This window comes from Fusarium vanettenii (genome assembly GCF_000151355.1).
Source record: "Fusarium vanettenii 77-13-4 chromosome 3 genomic scaffold NECHAsca_2_chr3_3_0, whole genome shotgun sequence".
NCBI classification, from domain to species: Eukaryota; Fungi; Ascomycota; class Sordariomycetes; order Hypocreales; family Nectriaceae; genus Fusarium; species Fusarium vanettenii.
In genome coordinates this window covers 2,846,943-2,863,355 of record NW_003315880.1, presented here as the reverse complement: position 1 = coordinate 2,863,355, position 16,413 = coordinate 2,846,943, and the positions used below count along the sequence as shown (strand labels likewise).

Here is a 16,413-nt window from a genome sequence, read left to right as displayed (position 1 = left end):
CGACCCACTTGATCCGGCGCGTCAACTCGCATTCGATCCAGCCTTCTTACATCTTCGCCGCCAAGTGGTCCATATTCATTCACGAAAGACCTCAGCTCAGCGATAAAGCAATAGTCATAGTCCAGTACCGCATTTCTTCCTCGACCTCCTAGTCATCTGTGCATGGCATGCAGATGGCGTCTCCACCGCCGCCTCCAGCACCAGGATGCGCAGTCCGAACACTCATTCTTATGCTTGTCAAAGCAACGCGCCACAAGCTCTTGCGAAGACTCTGGAGAAAACATATTGGCCTTTTTCACATATTCAATATTTGCATCAAGACCAGACAAGGCGGAAACCTTTCCGAAGCCTACGCCATGCAATTCGTCGCCAGCCAAACATCCATCCCGGTGCCCAAGGTATACTACGCTTTCACCCATAAGGGGACATCATACATCGTTATGCGCCACATCAAAGGACAAATGGCGGGATATAACTGGGCACACCGTCCAGAGGAATCAAGACGGATACTAGAGCAGCTGCGGAGCATGGTCGCGGAGCTTCGCTCTGTTACACCCCCAGAAGGGGCACAAGTTGGCAGCATTGATGGCGGGCCTTTCTGGGACTGTCGTCTACCATCACGGGACTACTGGGGTCCGTATTCTACTGTGCGCGAGTTTCACCAAGCACTAGCCAACGGTATTCCTTGGGACTGCGACTGCACTAAATTCCCCGACCTTGCCGAGCTCCTTACGTTCTATCAGCAAGCAGAAAACAAGCTGGTTCTAACCCACGGCGACCTGAGCAGCCTCAACATCCTTACCCATGGGGACGCCGTGGTGGGAATAGTGGACTGGGAGACGGCAGGGTGGTTCCCGCCATACTGGAAGTATACAACTGCCAAGTATGTCAACCCCCAGAATCCATTCTGGGCGGATCCGGTTGATCAATTTATTACGCCTATGCCAGAGGAGTTGAGGATGGAAACTATCAGGCGTAAATATTTTGGTGACTTCTGACACGCGCCGCGAAGAGGAAGGCGGATGTCTATCTAGCATAAGCGCGCGCTAACTGTGGCAGACCCCTGGAGTCCCCATTCCTAGGGCACCAGACGCAAGCTCAGGCAGTGAAAGCATGTCTAAGTTACGTCGTGTTGTTCGGCGACACTTCTAGACTTTATCCTGTACAGAATCATCAACTACGATGAGCCTCATCTCCAGTTTGCGTCGACAACTGATTGGCGTACAAGAGCGCGCTCTTGTTTCCCTAGGTGCCATCTTTAAACCTCGACCTATTCTTGCTTTCCTTGATCGATGCCACCACCCCACTCACACGCGGACAATGTCAGTCCAACCCAAGACGTTTCTCACGGTCGGTTTCGAGGCTCTCCCGGTGGAACAACCGATAGAAGAAGAAAATCTACCCAACTACAAGGCCGCGCGGTACTATCCTGCTCATATCGGCCAAGTCCTGCAACACAGGTATCAGATTGTCGGCAAAGTAGGATATGGTGGAGGATCAACCGTCTGGGCATGCCGCGATCTCGAGTACGTATCTTTTAACATGGAACCCTTTTGAACCATTCAACTAGCCCAGCGGTCTTCCCTAGGGGAAATACACTGGCGACAATCAAGATATGTACCACGGGCAAACGTGGCACTCAAGACGCTCTGCAGGAGGTGGCTATTTCCCATCATATCAAATCCATCGACGCGCCACACCACCCCGGCAAACAGCGACTCCGTTTAGTGCTGGACAACTTCGTGATTGAGGGCTTGAACGGGAGCTGCCATCAATGTCTCGTTTTTGCCCCGCTCGGTCTTCCTTTGACTCAGTTTAGACGTTTTTTTTTTTCCGGGCAACGCGCTTGAGACAGACGGATTACGATTTACCCTACTTTGGCTCATCACGGGTTTAGATTTCCTCCACCAAGCTGGCGTGGTCCACACTGGTACTCTCTGATCTCTCTGCTTGTCATCGTGCTGGCTGACACGGCAATGCTTGGTGCAGACCTGTCCCCGAATAACATACTTGTCAGCTTCAATCCTGGCGAGGAGCGTGCATTCAGTCAAATCGAAGACCTCGAGCTGACAACTCCGACGCCTCGCAAGGTACTGCCGGACCGCTGCATCTACCTTTCCTACAAGCTTGGCATCACCCATGGACCAGCGGTCATTACTGACTTTGGTGCTGCTCGCCTCGGAAACCCAGAGAAGGACGAAAAGCATACGGGGGATGTTATGCCAGGCCCCTATCGAGCACCAGAGGTCATCATGGGTGCCGAGTGGGATTCCAAAATTGACATGTGGTCTCTCGGAGTCATGGTGAGTTACTCTGCTGAGCCATTACAATCGAGACGGCTAAAGATATTACAGGTATGGGATCTCTTCGAGGGCGGTCCTCTATTCCGCGCCACGAACGCCAACAACCTAGATGACGAACTTCATCTCGCAGAGATGGTTTCGTTGTTAGGCCCGCCGCCCAAGATATTTCTCGAGAGGCATGAAAAGTCCCGGCAGTGCTGGGACCTTGAAGGTGTGTTGTGGTCTCCATTTGAAAATATTGCCTTGGATTGAAAGAGATGCACATGCTGATCAAGTCTTCCTCCAGGAAATTGGATTGCCTCAACCCCCATTCCAAGCCAGTCTCTTGAGAGCCGTGAGACGAAATTGGATGGTCAAGAAAAGCAGCAGCTCTTGGCTTTCCTGCGAAAGGTCTTGTGTTGGCTGCCCGAAGATCGCAGTTCGGCTTGCCAACTGTACGATGACCGGTTTCTGAAAGGCTGAACTCTGGAGGGCGCTCCTCTCGTCCGTGAGCTTCGGGGGCGAACAGTACCGCTTCGTCATCTCAAAGTCTACCAAACCCATGGCGTACCTGTCCCGCACAAGCAAGTTGTCTTTGTCAATATCGCCAAGCTTGATACCGAGTTTATGCAACCGTCCCAAAGCCTTCTTGCCGCCGTCCACGTCCCTGGTCATGCGGTTCCGGCAAATTACACTGTCTCAGTCCTCACGAAGGTGGCCTTCCCTATCTCGGGGTCCCTGGCTACGTGGCCGTGGAGGAATCATTGCAGAGAAGCGGTGCTGAGACGACAGGAGACGGCTGCGAGATCAGTAAAGGTGTGTTCTGGATGTGAACGGCGGTTGCGTAGCATGATTCTTAGAAACGGTGTGATTAGAAAGTGTGCTGAGCTGGAAGATGAGAGCCTGGGACGGCCAGGAGCGCGAGACAATAAAATTGTCCAAGGGCTATGTGATGCTGTGCTCTGGCTGGCGGAGTAGACCCTGGGACGGAGAAGTGTGAGTATACGCGCTGTGACAGTTGCTCTGATGGCCGGATCAAGATGAGCTCGATCTCCCCGTCAGACTTGCGTGACATGCATGAACCTGCCGGGTATCCTTGGCGTCTCCTTCACAGGTCCATACTTCGCAATGTGCTCCGATACCTCTTCTCTTGTGTATTTGATCCTGAAGTGCTTCGTTTTCTCCTCCTTCTCCTCCTTGCAGCCAAGGCAGAAGTATCCCCAGTCGGCCCGCGGGCCAGAATCGAATAGATGCGGTGCGGTGATGATGGCCATGAACCGCAGAGGTTCCCGAGTGGTCTTGTCCACCTTTGGAAGACCAGAACCCGCAAGGTCCTGGATCACTGCCCCCCGGTCAAAGAGTTGAAGCCGCTTTCGCACCAAATTCCCCCCCCCACTGGCCCAGGCGGTGCAGTACCGCCCAGGCAGGCTCAGGACACTTGGGGGATTCGCCGCACGTAGATGTTGGCGGCTGGTGATGGCATTGCGCCGCTGTGTCCCGTTGGGAGCGAAGAAACTCGATGCGCGGCCGATTGTGAGGGGGAAGTATTCCAGCCGCCGGGTGAAGCAGAAGTAGCAGACTCGGCGGCAGTCGATGAGGTAGAGAGGATCGCCAAAGCGCTCGCACGTGAAGCATCGGGTTGTGCTTAGGGTTGTGTACAGTACATGGCAGTTGAATGAGTCTGCCTGGATGCTTAGAATGGCGCGGATGATGTTGGGGCAATGCTTGATGATGGCGGCGTACTGGGGGACCGAGTCGACGAGATCCATCGCGCGACGATTGACGCGGCGGAAACGAGTCAGCGACGGAAGGTCAGTGTACAGCAGGACCTAGATGAGAAGTTCTACTAGGAGTTGGTCGAGTTGGCCAGCGGAATAACGCGGGGGGTTGGATGCGTTGGTGTATCGCCCATTGTCAAGCGGACACCGTGTCGCCAGCCGCGCATCGTCTAAAGTGTTGTCACAGATGTGTTGCTTCGTATAGATGGTGAAATCGGGCAGATCAGGGTATGTTTTCTCCATCGCGGGCGCACCTTGAGCCCAAGTCTCTCCACGATGAGAGCAAGAGTGGATATATATCAACTGACAGGTCCCCTACCAGCGCGGCTATTTCTGGGTTTCCTCCGCCGGACAGCCTTTCAGGAACGCACAAACCAATGGAATAGACCAGTTTTAAACCCGTTTATAAAGATGGAGAAAGAGCAATACTTGCGAGTTTCATCTAAGGGCTTGATAGGTTGTTGTTTGCGCCTGATCCGCCCCCGCCTGGTCGAGTCGTCGGCATCTGAGTGATACGTGGATAGACCAACCATGATATTGTGAAAGGCTGTGATGCCGTTTGAAAGCGGTCTCGTATTGTTAAAGAGCAAGATGGATATTCTAGGTGGTGACAGGCAGTTTCTGGAAAGAAAGCTGCGCCGTATCTCTCCAGTAATCTACCGGTTTTCCGGTCGTTGCCGTCGCGGGACATGGGCAAGGCCGTGGAACGAGGACGGCGTTCGTGGCATGGCGGTGTCCAACAATGCGCCTCGTTGAATGCAGTCTCTTCTCCAACAGCTGTCTGTAGGGTGTATTCCACTCGCAACATTGGGCGGCAACGGCCTCTCTGAGTTGCACCCACGCCACCCATGCTACTCCCGCAACGGCACCATCCTAGGTGCTGTAGCCATGATTGGGTTCAATGGCGAGTCGTCTATGCACGAGATTGGTTTTGCGTGGCATTTTCCTGTCCTTTGGAAGGGAGGGCCACCATGACATGACGCGTATTGGCTGGGCGTGTGGATTGCTGGCATCGTCAGTCACTGTTTTCTAGCGTGAGTTTTATCCTCCATCAATTATCAATCAGTCTTGAGAGGAAGGAATGAACTAATATGACCTCAAAGAGCAACAATGGTCACATATTGTGTGCTCGCGGTCAAGGCTATCAATAGGGAGATGACGGAAGCGAATATCGGCGAGATGAGAGAGACGGATGGATTGCTTGGGGGCCAAACACAAGATGAAAGCCCGGAAATCATCTCGCATGCTTAACAGCGCGCAGTGGAAGAGGAAGGGCGACGAAAGGCGACGGGAGCAAGTAGTCGGAATTAAATTTCTATGTGATATGGTCTATAACTGATTTACAAGAGACCCGACAAGCGCGCAGTGCGCAGAAGAGACTAGCCCTGCCTTGGTGCCTGAAGTCTCCATGACCTGAGACACAGTGATTCAGGGCAGGCAGGTACCAACCAAAGCCGAGACTGCCCAACAGCTCTTCCGGCAGCGATTCACTGCCTCTGCACTGCCAACCCGACCTGATCTCCGATCCCCTCACCCTCACCTCATTCCTCTTCGCGGCTACGGAACCTGCCTAATTTTTTATTATTACTTGATCAGGCTTCCTAACGGCCTGAAACTTTAACTGCTTCTTGACCTCCATTTTTCCCTTTTCTGACACGCACGCACTCCCCCCAACATACGCGCTTCCTCCCCTCTTGACCGCTTTCTTGATCCAGAACTTCACCTCCCTTTGCTACTACTCGAACGACAGCGATCAACTCTCGGTTAATACTCGACGACTCACCCGATAATCTCCCCATCCCCTCCATGGTCCACCATGTCCACCATGTCCTCCAAGGACCGTGACGTCGAGGTCGCCGACGCCGACCGGTCACCGCGCGAAAAGCCCAGACGCTCCAAGTCGGAGCGAAAAGATCGCAAGGAGCGCAAGGATCGCGACCGAGACCGTGACCGAGAACGAGACAAGGACTACGACCGCGAGCGACGCCGTCACCGCACTTCGCGCTCTTCCAGGAGCAAGCTGAGCGAAGTGGGCAGCGATACCATCTCCCACACCTCTAGCCGCCGACACCGACATCGCAGGGATAGAGACGACGATGATCACCACCGTCACCACCACCGCGATCGTGCCGCTTCGACCAGTGACTTGGCCAGCTCGGACATGGCTAGAACCTCGACAGCTGCCACTTCTATCCTCTCGGAGCGCATATCGAGGCCTTATCCCAGTTTCAGCAAGGCACACAGCAAGGAGGCGATCGTTAGCCGCGATTCACTAGCCATTCCTCGCTACCCAAGCCCAAGCCCCAGTCCTAGTCCTTCTCCTGAACCAGCCGAACCTGGCGACGCTGCGCCTGAATCTCCAAAGTCGCCAGTATCAGCCGGCAAGGCAGATTCGCCTCCCAGCCCACCCCGGACGGAGAACCCTTTTGATGATGACAAGAGGCTCGATGAAGGCACATTGAAGGAAGATATTATAGAGGAGGAACCGGCTGAGGAGGAACATCCAGCAGAAGAAGCCCCGGAAGAGACACCGGGGGCAGAGACGCCCAAGGTCGAAATGCCAAGGGTCGACACACCAACAGAAGGGATTCCTGCCGAAGAGGATGGTCTACATCGCTCCAAGTCAAGATCCTCAACCCTTTCCCGGTCAGCCTCACGCAACGAGGAACGCTCCCGAGTTAGTCGCCGATCCGCATCCTCGAGCCAAGCTACTTATGTCAAATCCTCCGCTATCCGCTCCCGAGACAAGCTCCGACCTGAATCGAGGACTTCCAGCTCATCTCGCCCCTCAGCCAAGCGCACATCGTCAACTCGAAGTGTCAAGAGACCCGAGGTGGAAGGGGCCGAGTCCTCGCCCTCGAGTGCTCAAGATTCATCTCCCAAGACGCCCACTCAGACGCCTTTCCCTAGCGTCTATCCCGAAACTAAATCTGGTACACCCTCCGTCATTGACGTCCAAGATATCTCAAACTTGCACTCGAAAACGGCGACTCCGGCGTCTACTTTCGCGGCACCTCCTCCACCTCCCCCTCCGCCTGGTCTGGACATCCAGGATGTCCCACGTGTGGACTACCTCCTCCAGAATGGCGGCCTTGCTTATCCCGCCCCCAAGAACTTCTTGTCTGTGCTACCTCGACAAAACGGAACCCGACCATCCAACCCTCCTCTGACCGGCACTGATACCCTATTCGCCCCGTTCTTCAACCTTTTGGAACAGTACAACACCGTCCTCAACAAACAGGGATCAATTGCTGTTGCCACAGGGCATCGATCCGTTGCCCGCAGACTCCTGGACCGTCTGGAGAATGTCTTTTCCCGGGATCTGCCCCCTCATGGCTGCACTTGTATCATGTGTGACAACTCACACGAGATTCACCAGGGCCTGAACTGGGGTGATGTCCTTGAGTGGGTGAGTGGACGCATCGAGCTCCCGCAGTGGCCTCCGTTCGACCTTGCCGAGATTGGAACCAAAGCTGCCGAGGTCTCTGCCGATGTCCCCCCTCGACCTGCATCTCCTGTGAAGCTCGACCCCGATATCGCTGAGGAATTCAGAGAGCACTACCTCCGGCAGTCGAAGAAGGTCCGATCTGCCGTGGATCGATGGCTATCCAACACCGGAGAGACACCGGTGCCACCACCTTCGGAAGTGGACGATGAGACGCTCTCTTTCGCCATTCTCACAAACCTCGATCCCGATGATCGCCCATACTTCAATGCTATCATGTCGGGATCGAAGGAGCTGCGGACATCTGTCCGTGCACCTACTCCTGGTCATCGACCTCGCACTGATTTCCTCATCAAGACTGGTCTTGCGTTGCAACGCCTGTACCGATTGCCTCAGGTCCCTCGTGATGCTGAGTCGGCCACATATCTCATCAAGAACTCACACACTCATGATCTACTTGTCGCCCTCTCAAACATCAACAACTCGGAATGGGAAATTCTCATCTCGGGACGGTTCGATGGCTTCCTCTGGTCTGGTGCTGACGACGACACGATGCACACACCAAACCCCGAGTCACGAGGTCCTACTCCCGCTGGCGGATACTATCACACACGCACCATGAGCCCTGGCCCCCGAGCTTCATCTGTGTATAGCTCCAGAAACACAACTCCCTTCTCTGTCTACTCACGAGGTACTACACCAGCCTCGTTTGTAAGCCTCTCATCTTCAGGGGCGCCATCCAACCGACAGGCAGTCTCCAACGATGAGGAGATGGAGATGGCAGTCATTGCAGAGATTGAGCGAGACATATACAAGGGAATGGAGCAGCTGGAGGATGCCTTCGAGAAGCTGCACCACCGAGCAGAGCTTGTTCGAACAGCACTGCGTCAACGAGGTGCAGGATTGATGCAGAACCTCCAGAACCGCCGACGCATCGACATTCTATCAGGACCCAGCTCCGGCAACTCACAAACATCGGGCTATGAACGTCCACCATGGGCTGGAAGCGATCGTGACCCAGGCAGCGATGAAGACTGGGCATTTGACGAGGCCGATATCATGCCCGACGACTCGGCCAGCAACATCAGTAGCTCGCGACACCGGCGACCTAAGAGGCGCACGGAGCGACGCACACCTGCCCCGATCGACGAGGAGGATGAGGGTTAAAGGCGAGAGGACGATATCAAGGATCTCACGACCGCAAATTACATGACTGACGACCAAAAAAAATTGTTTGAAGGAGCGCATCTTTTTTCCATCATAGAAATGTCAGAATCAACGACCAACCCAGCCTCTTTTTTTTTTCACAACCGAACCCCCTTTGTTTGATTCCAATAACGGCCTGACAGCACGTACCAAGATGTCTGAGAAGAGGGCAAGAACACAGCTGTCGGAATATCACGCTTATATGCTTGACGCTTGGATGTAGCCTCTTTTTTCTTTTGATTCTTTATTTAGGAATCTTGGTTGGCTTTGCTCTTTAGTATTTTACTTTTTCGTTTTCTGTATTTTTTTCTTCTTTTTTTTCATGTTTTCTCGTCTCTTTTTGCGTCAGGGGAGGGAATGGGAACAAGTTCTGATGTTAGAGATATGTGATGAGTCCTGAGAATGTAGGAGGTTGTCGAGAGATAAAGGTCCCTTTCTACCATGTCTTGGGTGGTTGTCTGAATATCTGTCGGTTCTTAGATGTACGGGTCAAGCGAGGGTTCCAGAGCACAGAGGATATTTGTTCCGCTGGGAAGGGGTGGATGATACCTTATGGATAGGGGAAAATGTTAATGAAATGTATGGACTTGATTGTCTACTATGGTTTGCCATTCAAAATCTCGCCTGTGCTGTCTTTGTTCTTGGGTCCATCATTACAGCCTTGACACGAAACATTGATCACTCGTATTCATACATTGCTCAGAAGCTTCTTGTTCGCCACGTATACAAGCTACATCAAGTAACCAACATGGACACCAGTTCTAGTCCTGCACCATTACCCCTTACTTTTGTCCCTTTATCATTCCATCCAATTCATCAGACAGACACCCTCTCCCTGTTTCCAAAAACTCCGCCATTCCCACCAAGCCTTCTTCCTCCATGTCTTCCCTTGCATCACTAGTTGTCCCCTTCTTTACTTTTTGTCTCATTCCATAACCTTTATCTTGCCGAGGGAGCTTTTGCCCTCGCGCCGAAAAGAAGAGAGCTGAGACAATCTCAGCCAGGTGTATTATACAAAAGATCGAACCAGGCCAAGAGAACGCCACCAGAAAGGAGGCTCTCCTCGTGCCAAACGTCTCAAAACTACAGAGCGGCCGTTAAACGTGCATGGTAAGTATTACAATGAATAGGCGTCATGTAGTCAGTCACTTTGTCTCAGATGACGACATATTCGAAACCCTTGTATATTGGAAAAAAGAGAAATGCCGTTCGGGCAGGTATCGTCTTTAGCCGTAGAGAGACTCGAAGAGGTAAAGAACACCAAAGATGAGGAAGGCACCAGCACCGCCGACAGTGACTTGGAAATGTTAGCCCCCATGATATCAAGCGTAGAGTAGACGTCATAAACTTACCAACTTTGAGACTGACTCGGCCGGCGATGGCCCGGCCACCAATGACAGCAACACCAGTGCAGATGGCATGGCCACAGCTAGCACCAAGAGTAACCCACCAGTAATCCTGTCCGGCAGCCATGGCGATGGTAGCAATCTGGCTTCGGTCACCCCACTCACCCAGGAAGGTCATGATAAAGGTCTGAACCCAAGCCGGGCTAAGCAGCAGAGAGCAGAGGTTGGCTACTCCTTGGAAGATACCAGACGAGCCACCACGGGATTCCCGAACAGGGGACTGAGAAGGCGATCGGGGGGGCGACATCAAGCGGTTGCTGGGTCGAGACCTTCGACCGTTGCCGTTGCCATTGAGACCCATCTCGAGCGTGTAAGCCGACACAGAATCACCTCGCTTGCGGCCCATCTCCTTTTCCTTTTCGGCAAGCTCTTGCTCAACCTCGTGCATCTCAGCAGAGACACCCTCGTTGGGGTCCATCTGGAGACCCTCCCGCATCAGCTTGGCTCCAAAGACAAAGAAGAGAATGGCAGCGAGGAAACCGGTCAGGCGCTTGGGGATCAGGGCAGGAACGGCATGACCCAGGACAGCTGAGAGAACCGTCATGACAAGCAGGGCACCAAAGGCGGCAGTAAAGACCACCATCCGATCATGCTTCATAGCCATCAGAGCAGCAACTAGGAAAGTCTTGTCTCCAACCTCGGAGACCAAAATCATGGTAAAGGATAGAACGAAGGAGTGGAAGGGCTGGCTGAGGTGGTCGTCATCTTGTTGGCCGTGAGTTGATCCTCTGCTCGGCTCGGTAGGTTCCTTCTTGGCGGAATCATGGAAAGGTGCGTTCTGTCCAACAGGTCGTTCGGGAAGATCATCTGGCTTCTATAACAATGTCAGCAATCCTGGCCTCAGATTCTTGGCAGGTGAATCGATACTCACATCCAGTCCAGTATAATCCATATCATCATTGCCCTTGGTGCCTTTAACAAGGGGCTTGACTGCTTCTCCTTCCTTCTCTTTCTCGTACTGTGACCCGACTTCCTTCTCGGTATCCTTACCGGGTTCGTTCACCACACCTCCAGACGCGCGGATCTTTTCTTCCTCGCTGTGTGGTAGAGGAGGCGCCTCCTTAGGAGCTTCAGGCTTCTTGAAACTCGCTCCGTTGAGGTCCTCCTCAAGCTTCTTTGCCTTGTACTTTTCGGTCACGCCGCCTTCGGTCCCAGTGGTACCCTCTTGGGCGTGGACTCGATTCGTGTCGAACATGACGCCGTCGTTGGTCTCGGGGATCTTCTTACCATCCACAACGGTTGGGTCAACGGGTCGGCCCTTGAGCTGAGGGAGGGTATCTGGGTCGCCCTCGACAGATCCAGCGGCCGCCGCGTTTGTCCGCTTGTGGTCATCTGTCGTCTCGATGAAAGGCCCATGGTGAGGCTTTCCATCCTTACCATCGACGGGGGCATCCTTGGTTGGGACATCATGTCGATTCAGACCAGCCTGGGGTATCTCATTTGATGCCTCTGGAACCGCGGCCGGGGCTGGTAGGTCGGCAACGTCATGGGATGACAGCGCATACGCAATGGATGGGAGGAGGAGGAAGAGCAAGGGCGAGTGCTTGGTGCGGATCTTCATGATGGGCGACGAGTCGATGATGTCGAGAGCAAGAGATGATCAGGATAGCCAGTCGCAAAGACTTGCTGTCAGCGGTCACGGCCGCGAGTCGAGAGGACAGACGAAACTCTAGTCGAGAGGAGAATCGACAGATAGGTTCAAAGCCGCAAACCTTGTAGGAGTCGAGGTCGCGTGCAACGTAGGATGCGGTCGGTTCACGGCGATGACGGGGCGTAGAGGACGGAGGATCAATTGGACTCGAGTCCGTCTGACGCGCAAGGGACAACGTGACAGTGGAAGAAATAAAAGAAAGGTGTCCCAAAGACAAAATTAATGAGGGCGCAATGCGTGGGCACCGACTACAAGAGAGACAAGAAGGGAGTTGAAGAACGAAGCTGGAATGGAATTGGTTGGGGTTGGATATTGGATGGCTTGGATTGGATTTAGGGGCAAGGAAGGTCCGGCCGGTCACAGGAGGTCCCGTCTGGTCAGGCAGGCGCAAGTCAGGTCAACCTTGAGGTTTCATGTGGAGATGCCAACTTCCCTCTTTCCCCAGGCCCAAGGTCCCGTCCCAAAGCCAAAGTGCAGGAGCGACAGGGCAAATTCGAGCTTGCAGGGGTGTGGCGAGTCCCGTCAGAGGCAAGAACAGTGGACGACGTGGCCCCAGCCGCGCCACGCTAAGCCTAAATCTGACTAAGGCAACAGTTTAATCACCTATTTTTACACGAGCTTCAGGGGCCGTCGTGGCCACTCTTTCATGATCGTGAACAGGGGGCTCTGTTCATCAAGGGAGCAATTGTCTGCCAATGCCTTGGAGGGGATCCTACCTGCATACGAAAGTAATTTCCTAATATTACGATCATGAACAATCTGTCGCGCTTGTTCAGAAGAATGGTTACCACCGCTTCACCTCCCTCATCTGCTTCACCCTATTTGCAGCAGTCATGGCACCAATTCATTCCATCATCTCAGACTTGGAGCCGTGTTGAAACCTCTGGGCCGCCCCGCCAAGCATCGGAACTCGGCAGAAATCTGGATCCAAAGTTGAGGATCGTCACTTGGAACGTCGACGCTGGTGCTCACTTCACCGAGTCTCGGTTGGAGGCCATTGTCTCTCACATCCTGTGCCAAAAGCCCGTGGCCGACATCATCTTTTTCCAGGAGGTTTCCAGGCCGGCGCTACTGCATCTCTTGAAAGATACTCGCATTCGAGATTCATGGTTCTCAACGGAAGCGGATACGACAAACTGGGGAGGCCACATATTTGCGACCATGATGCTTGTTTCAAAGGCCAGGTTTGGTCCCTCCAACAAATCCATGTCTGTCTCGGCCCTAGGACCAGTGTGGAGGGTCAAGTTTCCCAGTCGCTTCGGCAGAGATGCCCTGTGCAGCGATATCTTTGTTTCTTCCCCAACAGATAACTCGTCCCAGATATCACGACTTAGACTGATCAACGTTCATCTCGACTCACTCGCCCTTGAACGTTCAAGGCGCCCTGAGCAACTGTCAATCGCTGCAGAAATGTTGAGAGAGACTGGAAAGGGTCTGATCGCTGGTGATTTTAATCCTGTCCTTCCTGAGGATAATACTCTTGTCGCATATAATGGTCTTGTGGATGCTTGGACTAAGGTGCACGACTCTGAGCCGGGGTTCACTTGGGGTGTTGATGGAAAGCAGGCCTTCCCGCCAGGTCGGCTCGACAAGATTGCTATATTGGGCTTGCAACCGCACGAGATCGAGGTCATGCATCCTGGTGTAATTGAGAAGGAGGAGTTTGGTGTTGGACAAGTGCCTTGGAGCGACCACTCTGGCTTGAGATGTACCTTTGAGGTCTGAAAACAACAAGGGAGGTATTAATAATAATTTCAACATGGGATCCTGGGCTGTCACAGCATGCACTGTACCGTAACTTGGCCCCCGATTTCGGTCAGCTTGTTCGATAAGCAAACTCGGACGTATCTGCGCCATCTCAGTACATTAAGCTGCATCTATCCGATGTGGTGTTGCGCTTGGACGCCGTGATGGTGTCGTACCGATTGGTCGCTCTTGGCTGCACAAAGGAACGGTCCGAGTGAGTACTAGGATCCAGGGCGCAGAGCATCTCTAAAACAAAGGAGTATTCCTTCAAGACACTCACGTGTTGCCATTTCGATGTAATTGACACAGAGGTGCTTAACTCCGTCGCTGAAGCTGGCTTGTTCAGGGTAGCCTATGTTATCGCGGCTTGCCTTATCTAATCTCCGGGGATAGATGTCGTCACAAGCTCGGGAAGCTTAACCGTCAACTTCAGCTTGAACATCTCGTTCACGTCGCATCGTCGATAATTCATCAAACTCATGATTCCCCAAGCTCCTTACCGAGTCTTCATAATCCTCCATATCCTGTAATAAATCTCTTGACAATCTATTCCGTCTATCCCGCCAGTCGGCCGCCCTGTCCCCTCCCAGCGGTCTCGCTTAGCAAGCAACACTAGGTCCAATCGTGAGCTGCCATCTCACTCACGACACCTCACACCCAGAACTCAATATGGCTCCTCTTAACGAAGGAAGGAGCTCGGAATCACAGCAGGGGAATGAAAATGACCGAGAAGCTCATGAGGAGCAAAGCGATCGAGAACCTTCGGCAGGTCCGGCATGGTACTACGAAGTAGAACAGGATGATGAGGACGACGACGAAGATCCCGATTACCAGGACGAGCCGGATGAAGATGACGACGATGGTTTTCAAGGTATGCTTGAGATAAGCATGAGGATTTGCCGAGCTTTATCTGACAAGATGTATAGACGCCAACGGTGGCCTCCAGTTTGAGGTCTTGTTAACCAACGATGACGGTGAAGAAGGCGCCAACGAAGACCAGAACGATCAAGACGAGGATGATGACGAAAGTGCACAGCGCATTCTGAATCTCATACGATGTAAGTATTGTTCTTTACTCTCAACTGAGAAGAGAACTGACTTTACCAAGCCGGTGCCAGAACAGGCCTACTGACCAGAGGACAACTTGTTGCACTGATGCGCAATCGGGAACTCACCAACGTCCTGTTCCAAGATGACCCCGAAAGCGATATTGAATTCTTGCAGTGGCCTCTGGGAAGACGGCGCACACCCAAAGACCCGAATCGTTTCCCGAAGGTGCCGAGCGAGGAGGGCATCAAGCTCATGCGGTCGGGGGTGTTTGGTGCCAACGACTACAACTTCCAGGCCAAGAAGCGTCTAGCTACGAGAATGTTGGAGCGTGAGTTGGCGTTGGGTGACCGAGAGGATCGGTTAAGAAACAACGCTCTCATCACACAGGTATGAGCTTCACCGACATGACCTAGCAAACTCAACTAATATGACATGTTAGAGTATGTTGCCACGGAGCAGAGCGGAACAGATCATTCACTTTGATGACCCTGTATACTCGGGACAGTTCTCCGATGATGGAAACTTCTTCTTCGCTTGCTCCCAAGACTTCAAGGTCAGGATGTACGACACATCTAACCCATACAACTGGAAGCATTACAAGACAGTCAGCTATCCCTGGGGTCAGTGGACACTTACAGACGCCTCGCTAAGCCCTGACAACAAATGGCTCGCCTACACCTCGATCCAAACCATGGTCTCGATTGCTCCTACTGACCCAAACGATACCGGGGACCCATACACCTTGGATCTCGACGATGGGACTAGGCATGGATGGCACGGGCGACGTGGCTTCGGCATCTGGTCTGTTCGGTTTTCTGGCGATGGGAGAGAGCTGGTTGCAGGAACTAGCGCGGCGTCTCTCGTTGTATACGACATTGAGTCACGGACGGTTCTGCACCACGTTCGTGGGCATCAGGACGATGTCAATGCCGTTTGTTTCGCTGACAAGATGTCTCCTCACATTCTCTACTCGGGATCTGATGACACAACAATCAAGGTCTGGGATCGGCGAAGTATGGGCGACAACCGAGAAGCTGGAGCATTCGTGGGCCATATCGAAGGTTTGACGTACATCGACAGCAAGGGTGACGGGCGGTACATTCTCAGCAATGGCAAGGACCAAAGCATGAAGCTCTGGGATCTCCGAATGGCCATGTCTACCAACCGATTCAAGGAGTTGAACCCTACCCGACACACGCAGAATAGCGACTTTGACTACCGCGGAGGAGTCTATGACGACGAGGACTGGGACGTACACCCCAACGACAACTCATTGGTAACGTTCCGAGGCCACAAGGTACTCCGAACTCTAATCAGATGCCACTTTTCACCTCCTTCGGCGACCAACTCGAGGTATGTGTATTCTGGCAGCACAGACGGAAAGGTGTATATCTGGAATATGGACGCTACATTGGCTGGCATTGTCGATGTCAAGAAGGCGACGATGCGCACACGACCAATGAACCACCGGTATCGCCTTTACCACTTCGATGAGCGCGGCGACTGGGGAACCTGTGTTCGTGATGCCAGCTGGCATCCCAACGCCCCTGTTCTTGTTGGTAAGTTAACTTCTAAGTTACTTTGTTCCACCCAACTGACAACTCTCCAGCATCTGCTTGGAATGGACACAACATGGCGCAGGGAACTTGCTCAGTACACTCGTTCAATGAGAACGTTGACGACGAGGGAGATACACCCATGGGCCGGAGCGTCAGCAACGTGCTCAAGGAAGACCCAGACTTGTACTACAACTCGACGTATGCTATTCATTAGAGCGAGACAAGATTGCAGAAAAGACTTTGGATATATTTTTGTACAATTGATCGTCTTCCCCAGCTGCCTCCATGGG

General features: G+C 53.1%; 7 protein-coding genes across 7 annotated transcripts; 5 read left to right on the top strand and 2 right to left on the bottom strand.

Annotated features, from left to right (window-relative positions):
- Positions 1-356: 356 nt before the first annotated feature.
- NECHADRAFT_36398 (uncharacterized protein) lies at positions 357-998 on the top strand (the record flags this gene model as incomplete). Its single annotated transcript, XM_003053231.1, has 1 exon — positions 357-998. The coding sequence occupies one exon, from the start codon at positions 357-359 to the stop codon at positions 996-998; it is 642 nt and encodes a 213-aa protein (XP_003053277.1).
- Positions 999-1,320: 322 nt separating this feature from the next.
- On the top strand, positions 1,321-2,765 carry NECHADRAFT_92119 (uncharacterized protein; the record flags this gene model as incomplete). The annotated part of the gene is made up of 7 exons (XM_003053230.1): positions 1,321-1,526; positions 1,571-1,577; positions 1,614-1,821; positions 1,856-1,930; positions 1,990-2,303; positions 2,355-2,514; positions 2,590-2,765. The coding sequence occupies 7 exons, from the start codon at positions 1,321-1,323 to the stop codon at positions 2,763-2,765; spliced, it is 1,146 nt and encodes a 381-aa protein (XP_003053276.1).
- Positions 2,766-3,340: 575 nt separating this feature from the next.
- NECHADRAFT_78111 (uncharacterized protein) lies at positions 3,341-4,788 on the bottom strand (the record flags this gene model as incomplete). The annotated part of the gene is made up of 3 exons (XM_003052732.1): positions 3,341-4,111; positions 4,432-4,660; positions 4,721-4,788. The coding sequence occupies 3 exons, from the start codon at positions 4,786-4,788 to the stop codon at positions 3,341-3,343; spliced, it is 1,068 nt and encodes a 355-aa protein (XP_003052778.1).
- Positions 4,789-5,885: 1,097 nt separating this feature from the next.
- NECHADRAFT_35658 (uncharacterized protein) lies at positions 5,886-8,672 on the top strand (the record flags this gene model as incomplete). Its single annotated transcript, XM_003053229.1, has 2 exons — positions 5,886-6,431; positions 6,540-8,672. The coding sequence occupies 2 exons, from the start codon at positions 5,886-5,888 to the stop codon at positions 8,670-8,672; spliced, it is 2,679 nt and encodes an 892-aa protein (XP_003053275.1).
- Positions 8,673-9,883: 1,211 nt separating this feature from the next.
- Positions 9,884-11,678, bottom strand: NECHADRAFT_67645 (uncharacterized protein; the record flags this gene model as incomplete). The annotated part of the gene is made up of 3 exons (XM_003052731.1): positions 9,884-10,008; positions 10,064-10,928; positions 11,049-11,678. The coding sequence occupies 3 exons, from the start codon at positions 11,676-11,678 to the stop codon at positions 9,938-9,940; spliced, it is 1,566 nt and encodes a 521-aa protein (XP_003052777.1). The 3' UTR covers positions 9,884-9,937.
- Positions 11,679-12,548: 870 nt separating this feature from the next.
- NECHADRAFT_35874 (uncharacterized protein) lies at positions 12,549-13,493 on the top strand (the record flags this gene model as incomplete). Its single annotated transcript, XM_003053228.1, has 1 exon — positions 12,549-13,493. One exon carries the CDS (start codon positions 12,549-12,551, stop codon positions 13,491-13,493), a length of 945 nt encoding a protein of 314 aa, XP_003053274.1.
- A 690-nt stretch (positions 13,494-14,183) lies between these two features.
- NECHADRAFT_36480 (uncharacterized protein) lies at positions 14,184-16,337 on the top strand (the record flags this gene model as incomplete). The annotated part of the gene is given in 5 exon segments (XM_003053227.1): positions 14,184-14,376; positions 14,498-14,581; positions 14,623-14,951; positions 15,004-16,123; positions 16,141-16,337. 5 exon segments carry the CDS (start codon positions 14,184-14,186, stop codon positions 16,335-16,337), a joined length of 1,923 nt encoding a protein of 640 aa, XP_003053273.1.
- Between the last annotated feature and the right edge of the window lie 76 nt (positions 16,338-16,413).